Source organism: Salvelinus fontinalis, chromosome 5 (genome assembly GCF_029448725.1).
Source record: "Salvelinus fontinalis isolate EN_2023a chromosome 5, ASM2944872v1, whole genome shotgun sequence".
NCBI lineage: Eukaryota > Metazoa > Chordata > Actinopteri > Salmoniformes > Salmonidae > Salvelinus > Salvelinus fontinalis.
The window spans coordinates 50,000,593-50,017,281 of NC_074669.1; the positions used below are offsets into that span (position 1 = coordinate 50,000,593).

The 16,689-nt window shown below is 44.6% G+C and overlaps 1 protein-coding gene across 1 annotated transcript in view; it reads right to left on the reverse strand.

Moving 5' to 3' along the window:
* dchs2 (dachsous cadherin-related 2) overlaps positions 1-16,689 on the reverse strand; it is a 51,140-nt gene that overhangs the window by 22,131 nt on the left and 12,320 nt on the right. The window contains exons 3-9 of the mRNA XM_055923808.1: positions 12,988-13,219; positions 10,023-10,259; positions 7,125-8,192; positions 5,808-5,998; positions 5,303-5,402; positions 1,668-1,825; positions 483-1,359 (exon numbers count right to left, since the gene is read on the reverse strand). Coding sequence (XP_055779783.1) covers positions 483-1,359; positions 1,668-1,825; positions 5,303-5,402; positions 5,808-5,998; positions 7,125-8,192; positions 10,023-10,259; positions 12,988-13,219 — 2,863 coding nt within the window. The remainder of the gene's footprint in view (positions 1-482; positions 1,360-1,667; positions 1,826-5,302; positions 5,403-5,807; positions 5,999-7,124; positions 8,193-10,022; positions 10,260-12,987; positions 13,220-16,689) is intronic.

Consider the following 16,689-nt stretch of genomic DNA (forward strand, 5'->3'; position numbering starts at 1 on the left):
GCTCTGGCCAAACGCTACGCCAAAGGACATTGGTTTTATTCTTCGCAATGAGTTTGGATCTGAGTACCGCTTCACCGAATGCAAACACATTCAGCGCCGTATGATTGGTCCAATCACCAATTAGGTTGGTCAGACCAGAGCCAGAACACACAGGGGTAAAGCGGCGGTTTGAAAATTCATCATTGGCTTTGATACTCTGATTGGTTAGAGACAATCCAATCTCTGAGGACTTTTTGTACAACGCCCCTTGTCAACACAAACAAATGAATTGATGGCAGTCTCAGACTAAAGTATGGAGCGAACATCAGAGCAGCGGAAGAATTTAGTGTGATTCATTAGACTACCTGGATGCTTTGCTTTGGGTGCCTTTGTGCTTCGCCTGGAAATTAAACTACGGAAAGACTGTAGTGAGGTAAATGATTCCTCATACATTTTCCAGAATCATACTTTCGTCATTCATCGAAATACTACCAAGAGCATACCTGTTTTCTCCTCCAAAGTAAAGAACCCTTCCTTGTTCCCAGAGACAAGACAATAGGTGACCTGGCCGCTTTCACCCACGTCATCATCCACGCCCACCACACGATGCACCAGGCTCCCCACCTCTGCATCCTCCATCACGAGGACCGTGTCCTGGGAGACAAACGCCGGACGGTTGTCATTCACGTCCAGCAGGAACACCTGAGCGGTCACAGTCGCGAACTTGCGGTCGACCGCCCTTGCTGCCTGGTCGGTGGCGGTGACCATGAACGTGAAGCTCACGGTCCTCTCGCGGTCCAGGGGAGTGGTCGTGGTGAGAGTGCCGGTGAGTGGGTGGATGCGGAAAGGAAATGATGATGTTGTGGAGGACAACGATGACCCTCCTGACCTGCCCAGTTCAGGATCAAAGGTCAATGAGTAACGCAGGCCGCTGTTGGCCAGGCTCCCGTCGCCATCTTTGGCATTGAAGGCGATCACACGCGTTCCGACTTCTACGTCCTCCAGCAACCCCAACGTGATCACCTCGCAGGGAAACCAGGGAACGTGGTCGTTCACGTCCTCCACCGCTATGCTCACAAATGCAGTTACGTTCGTCCCTGGTCTGGTGGCGTCCTCGCCATGTACAACCAGAAAGTAGCGTGCTGTAGACTCATAGTCCAGTGGCTGGTTGAGGTACAGGTCGCCGGACGAGCTGTCCAGGCCGAAGTGAAGGACTCCGTCGCCCTCGGCGATGGAGTAACGTAGCCTGCCATTGGTTGTTGGGGATGGGGAGTGGTGGACGGAGCCGATCACAGTGCCGGGTTTGGTGTCCTCCCTCACGGAGAAGAGTCGCACACTTTGGGGGTGGGTGCCGCCGTGTTGTTTCTCTGCAGCTTGAACCTGGAAATGGGTTGAATTCAACTTCAATTCAAACCATTAAATGTCTAATTGCCAATGCAGACTCAAGTAGTGCAAATCATGTCACAAATGCTACTAAATTATAGTAATTACACTAGAATTCCAAACCATCCACAGTAATCATCAGTTGTCTATTACATATTATAAGATAATGTATCTTAATTGCATGATACCCTGGACAAGAGCAACTGGTAAAGGTAAATTACAAACATGTAGAGGCATGTCATAGTACTACTCCGTGAGAACTGGGCCAATATCAATCCCATTATGCAAAAGGAAGGTCAGGGCACCTGGAGGTGAATGACTGCGGTCTCCTCTAGGGGGATAACTCCATTGTCTGTGGCAACCACTGTCAGAGTGTATTGGGTCTTGGCGTTCTGGGTGAATAGCTCCGTGCTCAGTATTTCTCCGCTCTGACTGTCTATCTCAAAGTGGCCCTGTTCCTCATCTGAGAAAGAGACCGAAAGAAAGAAAGAGGAGAGAGAAACTACACGTCATACAGACATAGATAAAAATTATATGGTGCACATCTTCCTTATTTTTGATTGATGGGTATAGCTGGATCTACACAATGGCCTGGAATGAGGGCAACATAAGACCAACTTTGAGCTCCAAAAACATTAACCCTAAAGGGCCTGAACTAACCTAAATCTTAACTTTGTGATGAACTGTCCCTTTAAGTCAAATGGTATCCGAGTAAGACCAATTAAAATAAACTCTGCAAAAAAAGAAACGTCCCTTCTTCAGGACCCTGTCTTTCAAAGATAATTAGTAAAAATCCAAATAACTTCACAGATCTTCATTGTAAAGGGTTTAAACACCGTTTCCCATGCTTGTTAACAATTAATGAACATGCACCTGTGGAACAGTTGTTAACCTGTTGAGGATGGGGGCGCTGTTGAGACTATTTATGCTAATCGTGTAATTTTTGAAACGGCTTCCCACAAAATCCTTGATCGTACAATATGCATATTATTATTATTATTGGATAGAAAACAGTCTATAGTTTCTATAGGAGTTGAAATTTTGTCTCTAAGTGGAACAGAGCCCATTCTACAGCAATTTCCCTGACATGGAGTCAGATTTCAGAAATTTTGGCCACTGTTCTGGAGTCAGTTAAAAGGGCACTGTTATTGCTATGACTATACGGACACTGCTTACGTCTTCCCCTGGATGCCTTTACGTGATGACGATTTGAATGGGGTCGATTGCGCGTTCACAGGCCCTATAAATAAAAAAACCCTGTAGGTAGGAACTCTTTTCTTGCTGCGTAATGCGCGTGGAGGACATCGACCTGCTATTTTTCAAGCGTTAGTTTAGCCTGTTATATTTTTCCGGTCATGTTTTTACTCGTTATAGGAGTTAAAAACATCATAAGGTAGTTAATTTAAAGCGTTTTATAGCAATTTATATCCGTTTAGTGCGATTTTGGGACATTTATTTCTTTAACGCTGTGAATAGCTGGGCACGCTTTCAGTTCATCCCGAACGCAGTTGGCATTTCCACATGGCAAGAGGACAGCTTTCCACCAAAAGACGATTACTCCCAAGAAAGGATCCTTTGCCCAAGATACTGATGGAAGAACAGCTCAAAGTAGGACATTTTTATTATGATAAATCGTGTTTCTGTCGAAACATTTTAGTGGCTTAGGACGCCATGTTTTTTGACGTAGCTTCGCTTGGCGCAAACTGTATTGAAAAGTAAGGATAAATTAAAAAATGTAATTCCGCAATTGTATTAAGAATTAAATTGTCTATCAAGGACATTTTCTGACCAGCTGAGCTACATTTCACATTGTCTAACCATGATTTTGGTGGCTAAATATAAACATTTTCGATCAAACTCTATATGGATTGTGTAATATGATGTTACAGGAGTGTCATCTGAAGAATTCTGAGAAGGTTAGTGAAAAAATTAATATATTTTGGCGATGTTGACTTTTAATCGCTCACTTTGGCTAGAATCAATGCTGGGCTGCTATGTGCTATGTGCTATGCTAATATAACGATTTATTGTGTTTTCGCTGTAAGACACTTAGAAAATCTGAAATATTGTCTGTATTCACAGGATCTGTGTCTTTCGATTCGTGTATGCTGTGTATTTTTACGAAATGTTTGATGATTAGTAAGTAGGTAAACACGTTGCTCTAAGTAGTTTTTCTATTCCATTTGTGACGGTGGGTGCAATTGTAACCTATGCCATCTACCTGAAATATGCACTTTTTTCTAACAAAACCTATCCCATACCATAAATATGTTATCAGACTGTCATCTAATGAGTTTTTTTCTTGGTTAGGGGCTATAAATATCTTAGTTTAGCCGAATTGGTGATGGCTACTGGTGTTGGTGGACAAATAAAAGATGGTGGATTATGCTAATGTGTTTTTAGGTAATAGATGTACATCTTTACATATTGTGTCTTCTCTGTAAAACATTTTAAAAATCGGACATGTTGACTGGATTCACAAGATCTGTGTCTTTCATTAGCTGTATTGGACTTTAATGTGTGAAAGTTAAATATTTAAAAAAAATATTTTTTTTGAATTTCGCGGCACTGGTTTTTCAGTGGGGGTGGGGGGGGAGTGCCGCTAGCGGCACACTCATCCTAGACAGGTTAAGACACTAACAGTTTACAGACGGTAGGCAACTAAGGTCACTTAGAACACTAAAGAGCCCTTTCTACTGATTCTGAAAAACACCAAAAGAAAGATGCCCAGGGTCCCTGCACATCTGCGTGAACGTGCCTTAGGCATGCTGCAAGGAGGCATGAGGACTGCAGATGAGGCCAGAGCAATAAATTGCAACGTCCATACTGTGAAACGCCTAAGACAGCACTACAGGAAGACAGGACGGACAGCTGATTGTCCTCGCAGTGGCAGACCATGTGCAACAACAACTGCACAGGATCGGTACATCCGAACATCACACCTGCGAGACAGGTACAGGATGGCAACAACTGCCCGAGTTACACCAGGAACACACAATCCCTCCATCAGTGGTCAGACTGTCCGCAATAGGCTGAGAGAGGCTGGACTGAGGGCTTGTAGGCCTGTTGTAAGGCAGGTCCTCACCAGACACCACCGGCAACAACGTCACCTATGGGCACAAACCCACCATCGCTGGACCAGACAGGACTGGCAAAAAGTGCTCTTCACTGACGAGTCGCGGTTTTGTCTCACCAGGGGTGATGGTCGGATTTGCGTTTATCGTAATAGGATTGAGCATTACAACGAGGCCTGTACTCTGGAGCGGGATCAATTTGGAGGTGGAGGGTCCGTCATGGTCTGGGGCGGTGTGTCACAGCATCATCGGACTGAGCTTGTTGTCATTGCAGGCAATCTCAATGCTGTGCGTTACAGGGACGACATCCTCCTCCCTCATGTGGTACCCTTCCTGCAGGCTTATCTTGACATGACCCTCCAGCATGACAATGCCACCAGCCATACTGCTCGTTCTGTGCAGTACGGCATGTCAGTGTTCTGCCATGGCCAGCGAAGAGCCCGGAACTCAATCCCATCGAGCACGTCTGGGACCTGTTGGATCAGAGGGTGAGGGCTAGGGCCATTCCCCCCAGAAATATCTGGAAACTTGCAGGTGCCTTGGTGGAAGAGTGTGGTAACATCTCACAGCAAGAACATGCAAATCTGGTGCAGTCCATGAGGAGGAGATGCACTGCGGTACTTAATGCAGCTGGTGGCCACACTGTTACTTTTGATTTTGACCCCCCCTTTGTTCAGGGACACATTATTCAATTTCTGTTAGTCACATGTCTGTGGAACTTATTCAGTTGATGTCTCAGTTGTTGAATCTTGTTGAAGTATTTACACGTTAAGTTTGCTGAAAATAAACGCAGTTGAAAGTGAGAGGACGTTTTTTTTTGTTGAGTTTATGTAAAACAATTCTGTGTTAAGACTTGAAAACATTACCTGTGGTGAGAGAAAACCTGACTGTTGCATTTTCTCCTGCATCGAGGTCTTTGGCAAACATGGTGGTCACCAATGAGCCTGTGGGGAGGCCTGCCCAAACCTAAAAGAACCCCAACAAGAGAATGAATGAACAAAACAAGTGTTACTAAAAACGTGTACATGCTACTGCATGCATAATTAATAACATTCATAATAGCGGGTCATTCTAAAATACTATACCGATGGACATGCAGTCAAATTGAATATTTTGAGTTAGTACACGTGACTTCACAGAAACTACTACTACTACTACTTTTCTTTATCATATTTCAAAATTAAAATTTCCATCAGTTGTTAATCTGCAGTTAACTTGTACTAATGAATAATAATAATCATCATCATCATCATCAGGTTATCACAGCCATTTATAATCTAATAATATTAGTTAGAAAGTACGATTTTAAGTGTTACTTGTTTCAGCTCATGTGACGTGCTGCCTGGTGAAAATGCGCGTGTGTCTCTCTACCTGGACGTTGAGCTCCTTGCCGGAGGCGGGCAGGTGGGTGAACTGGGGTGGGTTGTCATTGATGTCGGTGACCAGGATGTGAATGGTGGCAGTGGCATTTAGGCGGGGCTGGCCCTGGTCCGTCACTATCACCTTCAGGGTGTGCCCAGCGTGCTGCTCCCGGTCCAGAGACACCCAGTTGATTATCTCCCCTGGAAGAGCAGGATGGGCAAGAGAGTGAGAAAGCATTAGTGTTATAAATAATAATTTGGTGGGTGCTTAAATTTGTCCTATTTTACATGTACAAGTGAGTATTAATATGAATGTGTGAATTGGAAATTTGTCTTTTTGCATATACTAACTACCCCCGGTCACAGCTAGGGTCTGATGTTATCAACGGCGAACCTAGAGCAATTAGGGTCAAGTCCCTTGCTCAAAGGCACATTGACAGATTATTCACCTGGTTGTTTTGGGATTTGACCTAGCGACCTTTCAGTTCTAACCAATGCTCTAACCGCTAGGCTACCTGCAACCCCATTACCATAGATAGGGTAGGCTGTGGCAATCTACCATTACTGATCTCAGCTTTAAAATCAGTGTTTTCCGTAAGCGCTGGTCATCGGCCAAATAGCCGGTAAAAGACTCATTTTGAACCAGCTACTTTTTCCAAAGTCATAAACTATCTATTACAATAATGATTTGCCTTCCTTGCACAGCTCGAGTGCCATAGAAGAAAAACTGCCATGGTTTCAATTTTACTTGAATTACTGAAAATTACATTACTGAAAATGTGCCTCTAGATGTGCCTCTAGCTAGCCCAAACAGTTTTTGTGAGAAAATAATCTTATAATATATGCCATTTAGCAGGGGGGGGGGGGGGGGGGGGGGGTAAAGTAGTCATTGCAAATAAGAATGTTCTAAACTGACTTGCCTAGTTGAATAAAAATAGACCTGAGAATTTAGCTGTGTATTTGGGGTGAAATCAATGTATTAATGGTCCAGAGGGCACCACATTTGATTTCATACTAGACAGCCCGGACCACCATGGCAGGCTACGCTTTCAATTTGACTGGCTAATCCATATTCTAGGGAAACTACCATTTAATGCCTCTTCTATCATAGGTTTAAACATGATCTATGATCACTCTGCCCAGTTTGAAATGCTGTTAAAATTAATCCTTACCTGCTCCATTCCTAAGAGAAATAAATCACAAATGGATTGGTGAAAGCAAAGGTCCCACTTCTTAGCTTTAACACATCCAGTCATGTCAGATCAGGGATTACTTCAATGAAGGGATGAAAGTAAGTATGCACAAGTCTTTGGAAAGGGCCTCTTACCTGTTTTGGTGTTGATGCGGAAGTGTTTCCCGTCCGACAGCAGGATGTAGGACAGCTGCGCGTTCTTCCTGGAGTCTCGGTCCACCGCCTGCACCGTCCCCACCAGGCCCTGGGGCAAAGGCCCCTCTTGGACCGTGAAGAAGTAGGCCAGGCTGGTGAACACTGGTGCATTGTCATTCTCATCTAGGACAAGCACGATAACATTGGTTGTAGCGGTAGTGTTAGCCATAGCTAGTGTTGTTTTGTCTTGAACAGTGGCGAGGACTTTGAAGCGAAACATGGGCTCTGTTTCGTAGTCAAGGTTTTGGGAGAGAAAGAGCCACCCACTCGAGGGGTGGACTCGGAGAGGCGGAGGGGGAAAGTCTGGGTCAGGCTCCAGGGAGTAGGAGAGAACTGGATTGGGGTTGGACCCCTGTTGGCGGCTGCTGCTTCCTCGGCTTCGATGCGCCCTCACCTGGATGACCCGGGTGTCTATCTGGGTGCCCTCGCCCATTTCCACCTGGTAGACTAGTGTCTCGAAGGCCAGGGTGTCTTCAGTGGCACTGCGCGCCACGTTGACCGTGAGCATCAGCGTGGCGGTGAGCGAAGGTTCGCCCATGTCCTTCGCCAGTATTTCGAAGGTGTACTTTGGTCGAGGGTCCCGAGAGAAGCTTTGGTTTAAGTACACTGTGCCCTGGTCGGCATCCACATAAAATGGCACACTCCCCCTAGCACTACCACGTGACAGGAAATACCGCACCCTCCCATTTGCGCCGCTGTCTGCGTCGTGGGCATGGGCTATGAACAGAACCGTTCCGGGAGGCGTGTTTTGGGAAACGGCAACAGTGTCTGCCATTTTGGGGAAGACAGGAGCGTTGTCGTTGATGTCAGCGATGGTGACGTTGACCTGGGTGCTGCTGTAGACGGGCGAGGCGGTGCCCGCATGGCACTGGAGCACCAGGAGGGCATAGGGCTGGGACTCGTGGTCCAGTGGGTGGCTGGTACTGATCAGGCCCGAACTGGAGTGGACAGAGAACAGACCGTGGGGGTCGCCCGACGAGATGCGGTACGACAACGAGTCCACTGAGTCTGGGATGACAAGAAAAACATGGATGGATATAAATATTGAAATAAAACTAGGCCCTACAATATCAGGTATTTTTGGCTGACCTGTATAATTATTCCTATTTAGTCAATCAATAAACAAATCGATAACTCATCGAACAACCAATTCAATTCGTGTTTTAACAGTAACTATACCCTAACAGCCAAGGGGAACAGTAAAGCTTTGAGGAGGGCTTAAGAGGGGGGGGTTTCCCTCCCCTCCCTCAAAGCAGACATTCTTGATGTTTCACAGTTTTATCTCCAAGGGGTTAATCTGTTAACCAACGAGACAACCTTAAATGACTGTCTACTACTGAAGAAAGGCTTAGTCGTTTAGAAACACTGAAAGGAGTGACATAGCTCTGGTCCAGGGCGTTAGTGCAGTGCATGCTAACGTTGGGCCTTCAGGTGTTAGCAAGCCACACTAACACCTTGGACCAGAGCTAGGAGGGACACTGCTCTGAGTGGCCAGTGACGTGATAAACCAGGGAAATCAAAAAGTGGGAAACTCTCCACAGTAAGGGAATCCCCAAGGAATTCCTCCTGGAAAAGTACAGGTCTTACTAAAAAGCTAGTTCACTTGGATTATTGAAGATCAGGCTCGTATTCATAAATAATCTCAGAGTAGGATCAGTTTTATCTTAACTCCTACTCTGGGACGCCGAATACGGGCCCTTGTCAGCTACCCATGTACAGCTAAATAATATGAGGTGAAAATCACGTAACGTGAGAAAAACATACTTAAAAAAAAAAAAAAAAGATGTGATGGCACATTACGGGAGGCGATTCTAAACATTGCATCTTACAATTTATTTTGCAACTTTTCTTAAACACTACAGTGTCCATGGGAAGAAGTTGCAAGTTGCAGTAGCCTACAGTATATTGGAATTCACTTTGGATAATGTGCCATTCTGTCCATTTCAGTTTGGTCATGCAGCATTAACAGGACAAAACGCCAGGTTTTCATATCATTCTAATACTCATTGCCTTTGTTGGCAAATACCTCATTGCCAGTTGTAGTCTTTATATAGTCAATCCACTAACAGACTAACACACCTGCTTATCAACCAAGTCAAAACAAGGTAGAACACAGTAAAGGGTAATAACAAAATATCCCTGTGTTTATATTTTAATAGCAAGGTGTTGTGAGCCATAGGTAGTGAGAAGTTAACAGGAGGCCAAAAAATTCACATTGTATCACAATCATTTGCCCATTCACCTATGGGCCTGGCAGGTGCTGAAGAGCACCAAAGCCTACCAAATCCCCTTTGTGTGATCATCAAGGAGGGAGAGACTTACCCCCCCGACTCCCCTTCCTCCCACCAGCCCTGGCAGGCGGCCTGCTCCACAGCCTTTTGCTCAGCACTCACCTAAGCGCTCCGGGGTGAAGTTTCCCCCTAGGTACAGATCTATGATCAGCTTCCCCTCCCCCAATCCTAAACTTAACCATTAGTGGGGAAAATGCTAAACTGACCGAGATTAGGATCTAAGAGCAACTTCACCCTACATCCACCTCAGCTGACAACTGCACTAAACCTGGTCAGGAATAAGATGGACAGTTAAAAAAAAGGGGAGTGACAGAAGTCTCACTTTAATGGACAAAAAAAACAAGTCATGGATTACTTCCACTTACTAGTGACTGGGCCACTAGACTCATTTCGCATCTGAATGGATTAGATTGTTTTAAGCAACATGGTTGAACTGCACCTAGTCTTCCAGTGGACAAGAAAGAGCCATTACCATCTGGTTTACACTGATTTAACCCACACAATAAGAGCCCAATCAACATCTCACACCCGTCCATCCACTACTCACTGGCAGGGTTGAGGGCCTCAACGATGCCCACCGGGGTGCCAGGGAGGGCGTTCTCAGGCACGGTGAAGGCATAGCGTGACCTCTGAAAAACTGCTGGTGCCTGGGCACTGCGCAGGACGTTCACCGTGACCTCTGCGGGTCGGGCCGACGTCACACCCTCACTGTCCTGGGCGATAATAGACAGCTTGATGCTCGCAGTGCCAAGGTGGTTCAGGGTGGAGGTCAGGTAGACCACACCTGTAGAGGCAAAAGGATGAGGACGGTCAACATTTTGGATTTTTTGTTTGAAGTAATAGGGGAAAATCAATTGCTAGAGTTACATTTGTCATTTAGCAAATTTGGAGAAAAATATATATAATTCAAATCAATTTCGATTTCTTTATTAATTAAATCAGGGGTATGAATCTATATTAAACTTGTTGCCATGGTAGGGAAGGATTATTCACATCATGATTGGGCCTCTTAAAACCGCAATAAGTAACTTTTTGGGCGACCCGACCAAATTCACATGGAAATGTGAGTTATAGATCTGTCATTCTCATTAAAAGCAAGTCTATGAAGCGGTAGATCTGTTCTATGTGTCCTATTTCTATGCGTCCTGGTCTTAAATTTTGTTTTTGCGTCTTTTACTTTCGGTTTTGTACACCAGCTTCAAACAGCTGAACATACAATATTTTTGGTTATTGAAAAGATATTTCACAGCAGTCTGGATTGTACAATGATTCTTTACACCGAGTGCTTGTTTTGTCACACAAACTGAAATTAGGAAAACTATTAGAATTTGAACAATCAGGAAATGGCGGAATGATTTCTGCATTTTGCACCTTCAAAATTAGGCTTCTCTTGAAATGGTAGACTATGTGTGGAGCACAACAGACACAGGACATATGGCCCTGGGGTCAGCTAATTTTGTCACCCGAATTCACCCTCAAATCTCACCGATTTCAGGCAGTATTGTACTGGAAAGCCTCAGTTAATAAAAGGGCTCCCACAGGGCCTGCACAGATGGCTGGAGCAATAGCAACAATTAGCTTAGCAGTAGTTTATTAATAAATGTACCCTCAAAAACTATTTTTATGAGCCTGCGTCATAGTAAAATGCAAATAGACATTGTTCTGGAAACTATTGGTTAGAATTATTATAATGATTTTGTTAAAACGACATCATGTGTATGAGTTCACTCGGCTCTGTAAAAATCATGTGCTTTCTGACACCATGACACAAACATGTCAAACTGCAATAACTCCCCCTACAATACCACGGCTGTATGGTGCCTTTCAAATGGTTACCGGCTTGTACCATTATGAATGCATTCAATTGTCTTAATCATGGTAGTGTGCCATCATTTAGGACAATGGTATCTACTGCAGACTTCAAGGGCATGCCTTCCTAAATCTGAGCATCCCTGCTGTGAGGTGACTATAGCAATCATGTCCACTACTGGGGGCTTATGCCGAGTAAGCACTTGCTAATCGCAATGTGGCTGCTGGCATCAAATGATGCCAGGGTGCAAGTGAGACTTCTAGCTGCAGGTTATATGTTATACGTGCATCGTCAATGTGACTGACCAGCTGCGTGAAGGAATTCAGGTGAATACAGTCAATGAAGCAAGAAAAATACTCCATTGTCAAAGTCATCCACAAATGTATTTGTTAATTTTGTATCAGATTTGTTTTTTTGCGTTTAGAAAGCTCAAAGGTTGACACAAGTCATACCTACAAGTAGTGTACAAATTAATAATTTGAATTCATTGACATAAGACTGACATTACAGGTGTAGTACAGGAATCTCAAACTGGCAGCCCATGAGCAAGATGCAGCCCGCAAGCCAATTTAATGCGGCGAGTGGTTGTCTTAGTAAAAAACCTACTACAGTCTAAACTTGAACGACAAACGAGATCAAAATGATATTGGACCATGTAATAATTTAATATTTCAGTAATCGTAATTAACATTGTGTCCAGAAAGCTAATCACCACAAGCTAAACAGTCAGGGAGAATAAATATTTTTTTGTAAAGATAATGTACAGAGCATGGTATTTTGTGGATTTTGACAGCAAGGCAATAATATTCACCTCCAGATCATGGTGAAGACCAAATGTGTCCCCTGGTAAAAATGGTGTAGTAGACATAGATGTAGTAGACACAGTTCAGTGCAAAACCTGATTAGAACTTGGTAAAACTACCTGTGTTGTGCTTGTGATGTGGGGTTGGGCTGTGGCACGATTAGTCCAGTAAGAACACTAAGTGGTTTGGGTATACAGTAGAGGGCGGGAGGGGACTTCGTAAACACCAGTTGGCAACATAGTTTTACAATAAGCAGCCCCTTAACACTGTGTTCCTCCACGACACAACAACCTAAGACCTAGATTTGTGGTCAATTCAAGAAGTGAATTTCAATTCACTTCCTGTATTGAAAATTCAATCAATCAATCAAGTTTATTTTATATAGCCCTTCGTACATCAGCTAATATCTCGAAGTGCTGTACAGAAACCTAGCCTAAAACCCTAAACAGCAAGCAATGCAGGTGTAGAAGCACGGTGGCTAGGAAAAACTCCCTAGAAAGGCCAAAACCTAGGAAGAAACCTAGAGAGGAACCAGGCTATGAGGGGTGGCCAGTCCTCTTCTGGCTGTGTCGGGTGGATATTATAACAGAACTATGCCAAGATGTTCAAAATGTTCATAAGTGACAAGCATGGTCAAATAATAATCATGAATAATTTTCAGTTGGCTTTTCATAGCCGATCATTAAGAGTTGAAAACAGCAGGTCTGGGACAGGTGGCGGTTCCATAACCGCAGGCAGAACAGTTGAAACTGGAATAGCAGCAAGGCCAGGTGGACTGGGGACAATGTAGTAGACAATTGCCCATGGTTTTCTACGAGGACTTAATTCATTTAAAAAAAAAAAAAATTCACCTCAACCCCGCTTCATTCTTACCCCAGAGATCTCTGCTGTCATCCTACCTGTAGTTTTATCCACTGAGAAAAGGGAGGACAGGTCCCTAGCCAGGATCTGGTAGGTAATGTGACCGTAGTCCCCAGAGTCCCTGTCGGTGGCGATGACGCTGAGGACCTCTGTGCCGGGCTGTGCATGGCTGCTGACGCTGGTCACGTACGTCTCCGGGTTGAACACCGGCGGGTTGTCGTTCAAGTCATCCACCTCGATGTGGACATACGTCTGGGCACTCAAACCTCCCTTTTGGGCAAAGAGGGAGAGAAGAATATTATAGGGATAGAATATTAACAAACAGTAGACCGTTCAGGACAGTGACAAACACCAGCAATCTTGTACCATGTTTCAATATCAGACAAACGATATTCAAAGATATTTACATGTACTGTCATTTAGCATAACCGCTTATCCAGAGTGACTTACAGTGAACACATTCAACTTAGTTAAGGAAAAAAACTACCAGATTCCACAGTTATTGCACTGGTTTGTGTCAAGAACTGCAACGCTGCTGGGTTTCTCCACGCTTAACAGTTTCCTGTGTGTATCAAGAATGCTCCACCGCCTCCCAAGTGGCGCAGCGGTCTAAGCCACTGCTTCGTAGTGCTTGAGGCATCACTACAGACCCAGGTTCAATCCCAGGCTGTGTTGCAGCCAGCCACAACCAGTAGACCCATGAAGCTGCTTACAATTGGCCCAGCGTCGTCCGGATAAGGGAAGGGTTTGGCTGGCCGGGATGTCCTTGTCCAATCACGCTCTAGCGACTCCTTGCGGCGGCCCGGGCGCATGCACGCTGACTTCAGTGGCCAGTTGTATGGTGTTTCCTCCGACACATTGGTGCTGCTGGCTTCCTGGTTAAGCGAGAAGTGTGTCAAGAAGCAGTGTGGCTTGGCAGGGTCGGGTTTCAGAGGATGCATGGCTCAACATTCTTCTCTCCCGAGGCCGTACGAGAGTTGCAGCGATGAGACAAGACTAAGTACCAATTGGATATCATGAAATGGGGGGGGGACAGGTAAAATGTACACCATTTTATATATCACACACACGTCAAAAAGGGGTTTCTTTATTTTTACTATTTTCTACATAATAAGATATCAAAACTAAGAAACAACATATGGAATCATGTTAAAAAAATTGAAATATATTTTATATTTGAGATTCTTCAAAGTATAGCCACCCTTTGCACACTCTTCACATTCTCTCAACCAGCTTCTCCTGGAATGCTTTTCCAACAGTCTTGAATGAGTTCCCACATATGCTGAGCACTTCCTGGCTGCTTTTCCTTCACTCTGTGGTCCAACACATCCCAAACCATCTCAATTGGGTTGAGGTTCGGTGATTGTGGAGGCCAGGGGCATAATTTATAAAACTGTGCGGAGGATTCACGTCAAAAGGTGGCGTACGGACAAAACACAAATTGCTTACTCACAAAAATACTCTGATTTATAACAGTGCACACACTCGTCCCACGCCGGTTTCCCTTTATAAATCATAGTCAACTCGAAATTTGGCGCGAGCGAGCGTCTTGTCCCACCTTTTAACTCCCATAGTTGCCTATAAATAGTCAGTGAAATCCCCCTAATTAATCTTCATCCATACTGACTGCATTACATTACATTTTTTACATTTAAGTCATTTAGCAGACGCTCTTATCCAGAGCGACTTACAAATTGGTGCATTCACCTTATGATATCTGCATGACGACAATGACGGCAAATCCCGACAGAAAGGCTAAAAAAAGAAATTTCACCCAGTGTGAAATGGAAGTTCTTGTAGGGGAAGTTGAACCAAGAAAACAATATATTGTTTGGTGTGGGCATTACAAATGCCAAAAAGGCGTTAGTGGTAGCATGTGGTGGATGCTGTGAATGCTGCTGGCTCAGAAGGTCGGACCCTCTCAGAAATAAGACGTGTTCCGACATAAAAGTGGAGGCCAAAAGGCCTTACACAGACAAAGTGTTTGTGCCACAAGCAGGGGAAAGGGGACATCGGAGCTCAACCCCCTTTTTGAGCGACTTGCCAGTATTATAGGGGAATCCCTCCTGAGTGGAGTAGTGACGGAGGTGGAGGGGGACACAGACATGCAAGATGCACCGGATGATCCAGGTATGTAATTAGTATTCCCCCATTTGAAAACGAGTAAACCAAATGCATTCAATTTGAGTTTAAACATTTATTTACACAATTGTGCCATTTTCTATTGTATTTAGTCGCTGCGTGTTCCAGCGGGGCCAGTGGTGCTGCAGCTGAGCAGGAGCTGAATGCGCCCAGCCTCGGTGTCTCCACTGCACCTTGTGTGTCACAACCTTCCAGCGACCATGTCCTCACAGATGCAGTCCTGCAAACGCAAAGAGACACCATCGACGCTATTAATGAGGTTGCCAAGGAGTTGAAGTGGGACAGGCACGGCTTGGTTTCTGCTGGTGCTTCTCAGTAAAGCTGTGCCCACTACAGCACAGAGATCCAAGAGAACAGCGCTTGGTAATCGGAAATGGCTCATAAGCCACTCATCATCATTGGCCAGTAAATCTTGGTCTCAGGAAATTCGCTCTCTCAGAATTCTTCCATTCACCAAATCTTCCAACAGTGCCAAAGCAGCCATTGTGCGTCATTACGCATTGCAATTGCATGCCTTTTAAATACCCACTCATTTGATTGTCAAAGCTACCCAATTGCGTAACACTTCAGGAGTGGTAATTACCCTGATTGTAACTGACAATGACAGGGCCATTATCACATTGACAGTTCTGCGCAACAAACATGTGAAAACAATATGAAACTGTGCACTCGTATCTGCCCGCCTGAGGCATCGAAAACAGCATCAGTTTAAACATAATTTGTCCTACTGTTCACCTTATTCATGAGAATACATTTCATAACATGCAAGTATTGTTCAATTACAGATCCAATTAAATATGAATCCCGATTAAACTGTACAACATATGAGGGGTTCTTTTGCAAAAACAGATCAGATTTATTGTCCTAAATTATATTTGTGTGTTTTTTGTGTATGCACTCCAGGGAACTCTTCATATATAATAAACTCAGCAAAAAAGAAACATCCCTTTTTCAGGACCCTGTCTTTCAAAGATAATTCGTAAAAATCTAAATAACTTCACAGATCTTCATTGTAAAGGTTTTAAACACTGTTTCCCATGCTTTTCAATGAACCAACAATTAATGAATATGCACCTGTGGAACGGTCGTTAAGACACTAACAGCTTACTGACAGTTATGAAAACTTAGGATACTAAAGAGGCCTTTCTACTGACTCTGAAAAACACCAAAAGATGCCCAGGGTCCCTGCTCATCAGCAGGAACATGCCTTAGCATGCTGCAAGGAGGCATGAGGACTGCAGATGTGGCCAGAACTGCAATGTCCGTACTGCAATAATTGCAGTACTGTGAGACGTCTAAGACGGCGCTACAGGGAGACAGAACAGACAGCTGATCATCCTCGCAGTGGCAGACCATGTGTAACAACAATTGCACAGGATCGGTACATCCGAACGTCACACCTGCGAGACAGGTACAGGATAGCAACAACTGCTCGAGTCACACCAGAAACGCACAATCCCTCCATCAGTGCTCAGACTGTCCGCAATAGGCTGAGAGAGGCTGGACTGAGGGCTTGTAGGCCTGTTGTAAGGCAGGTCCTCACCAGACATCACCGACAACAACGTTGCCCATGGGCACAAACCCACCGTTGCTGGACC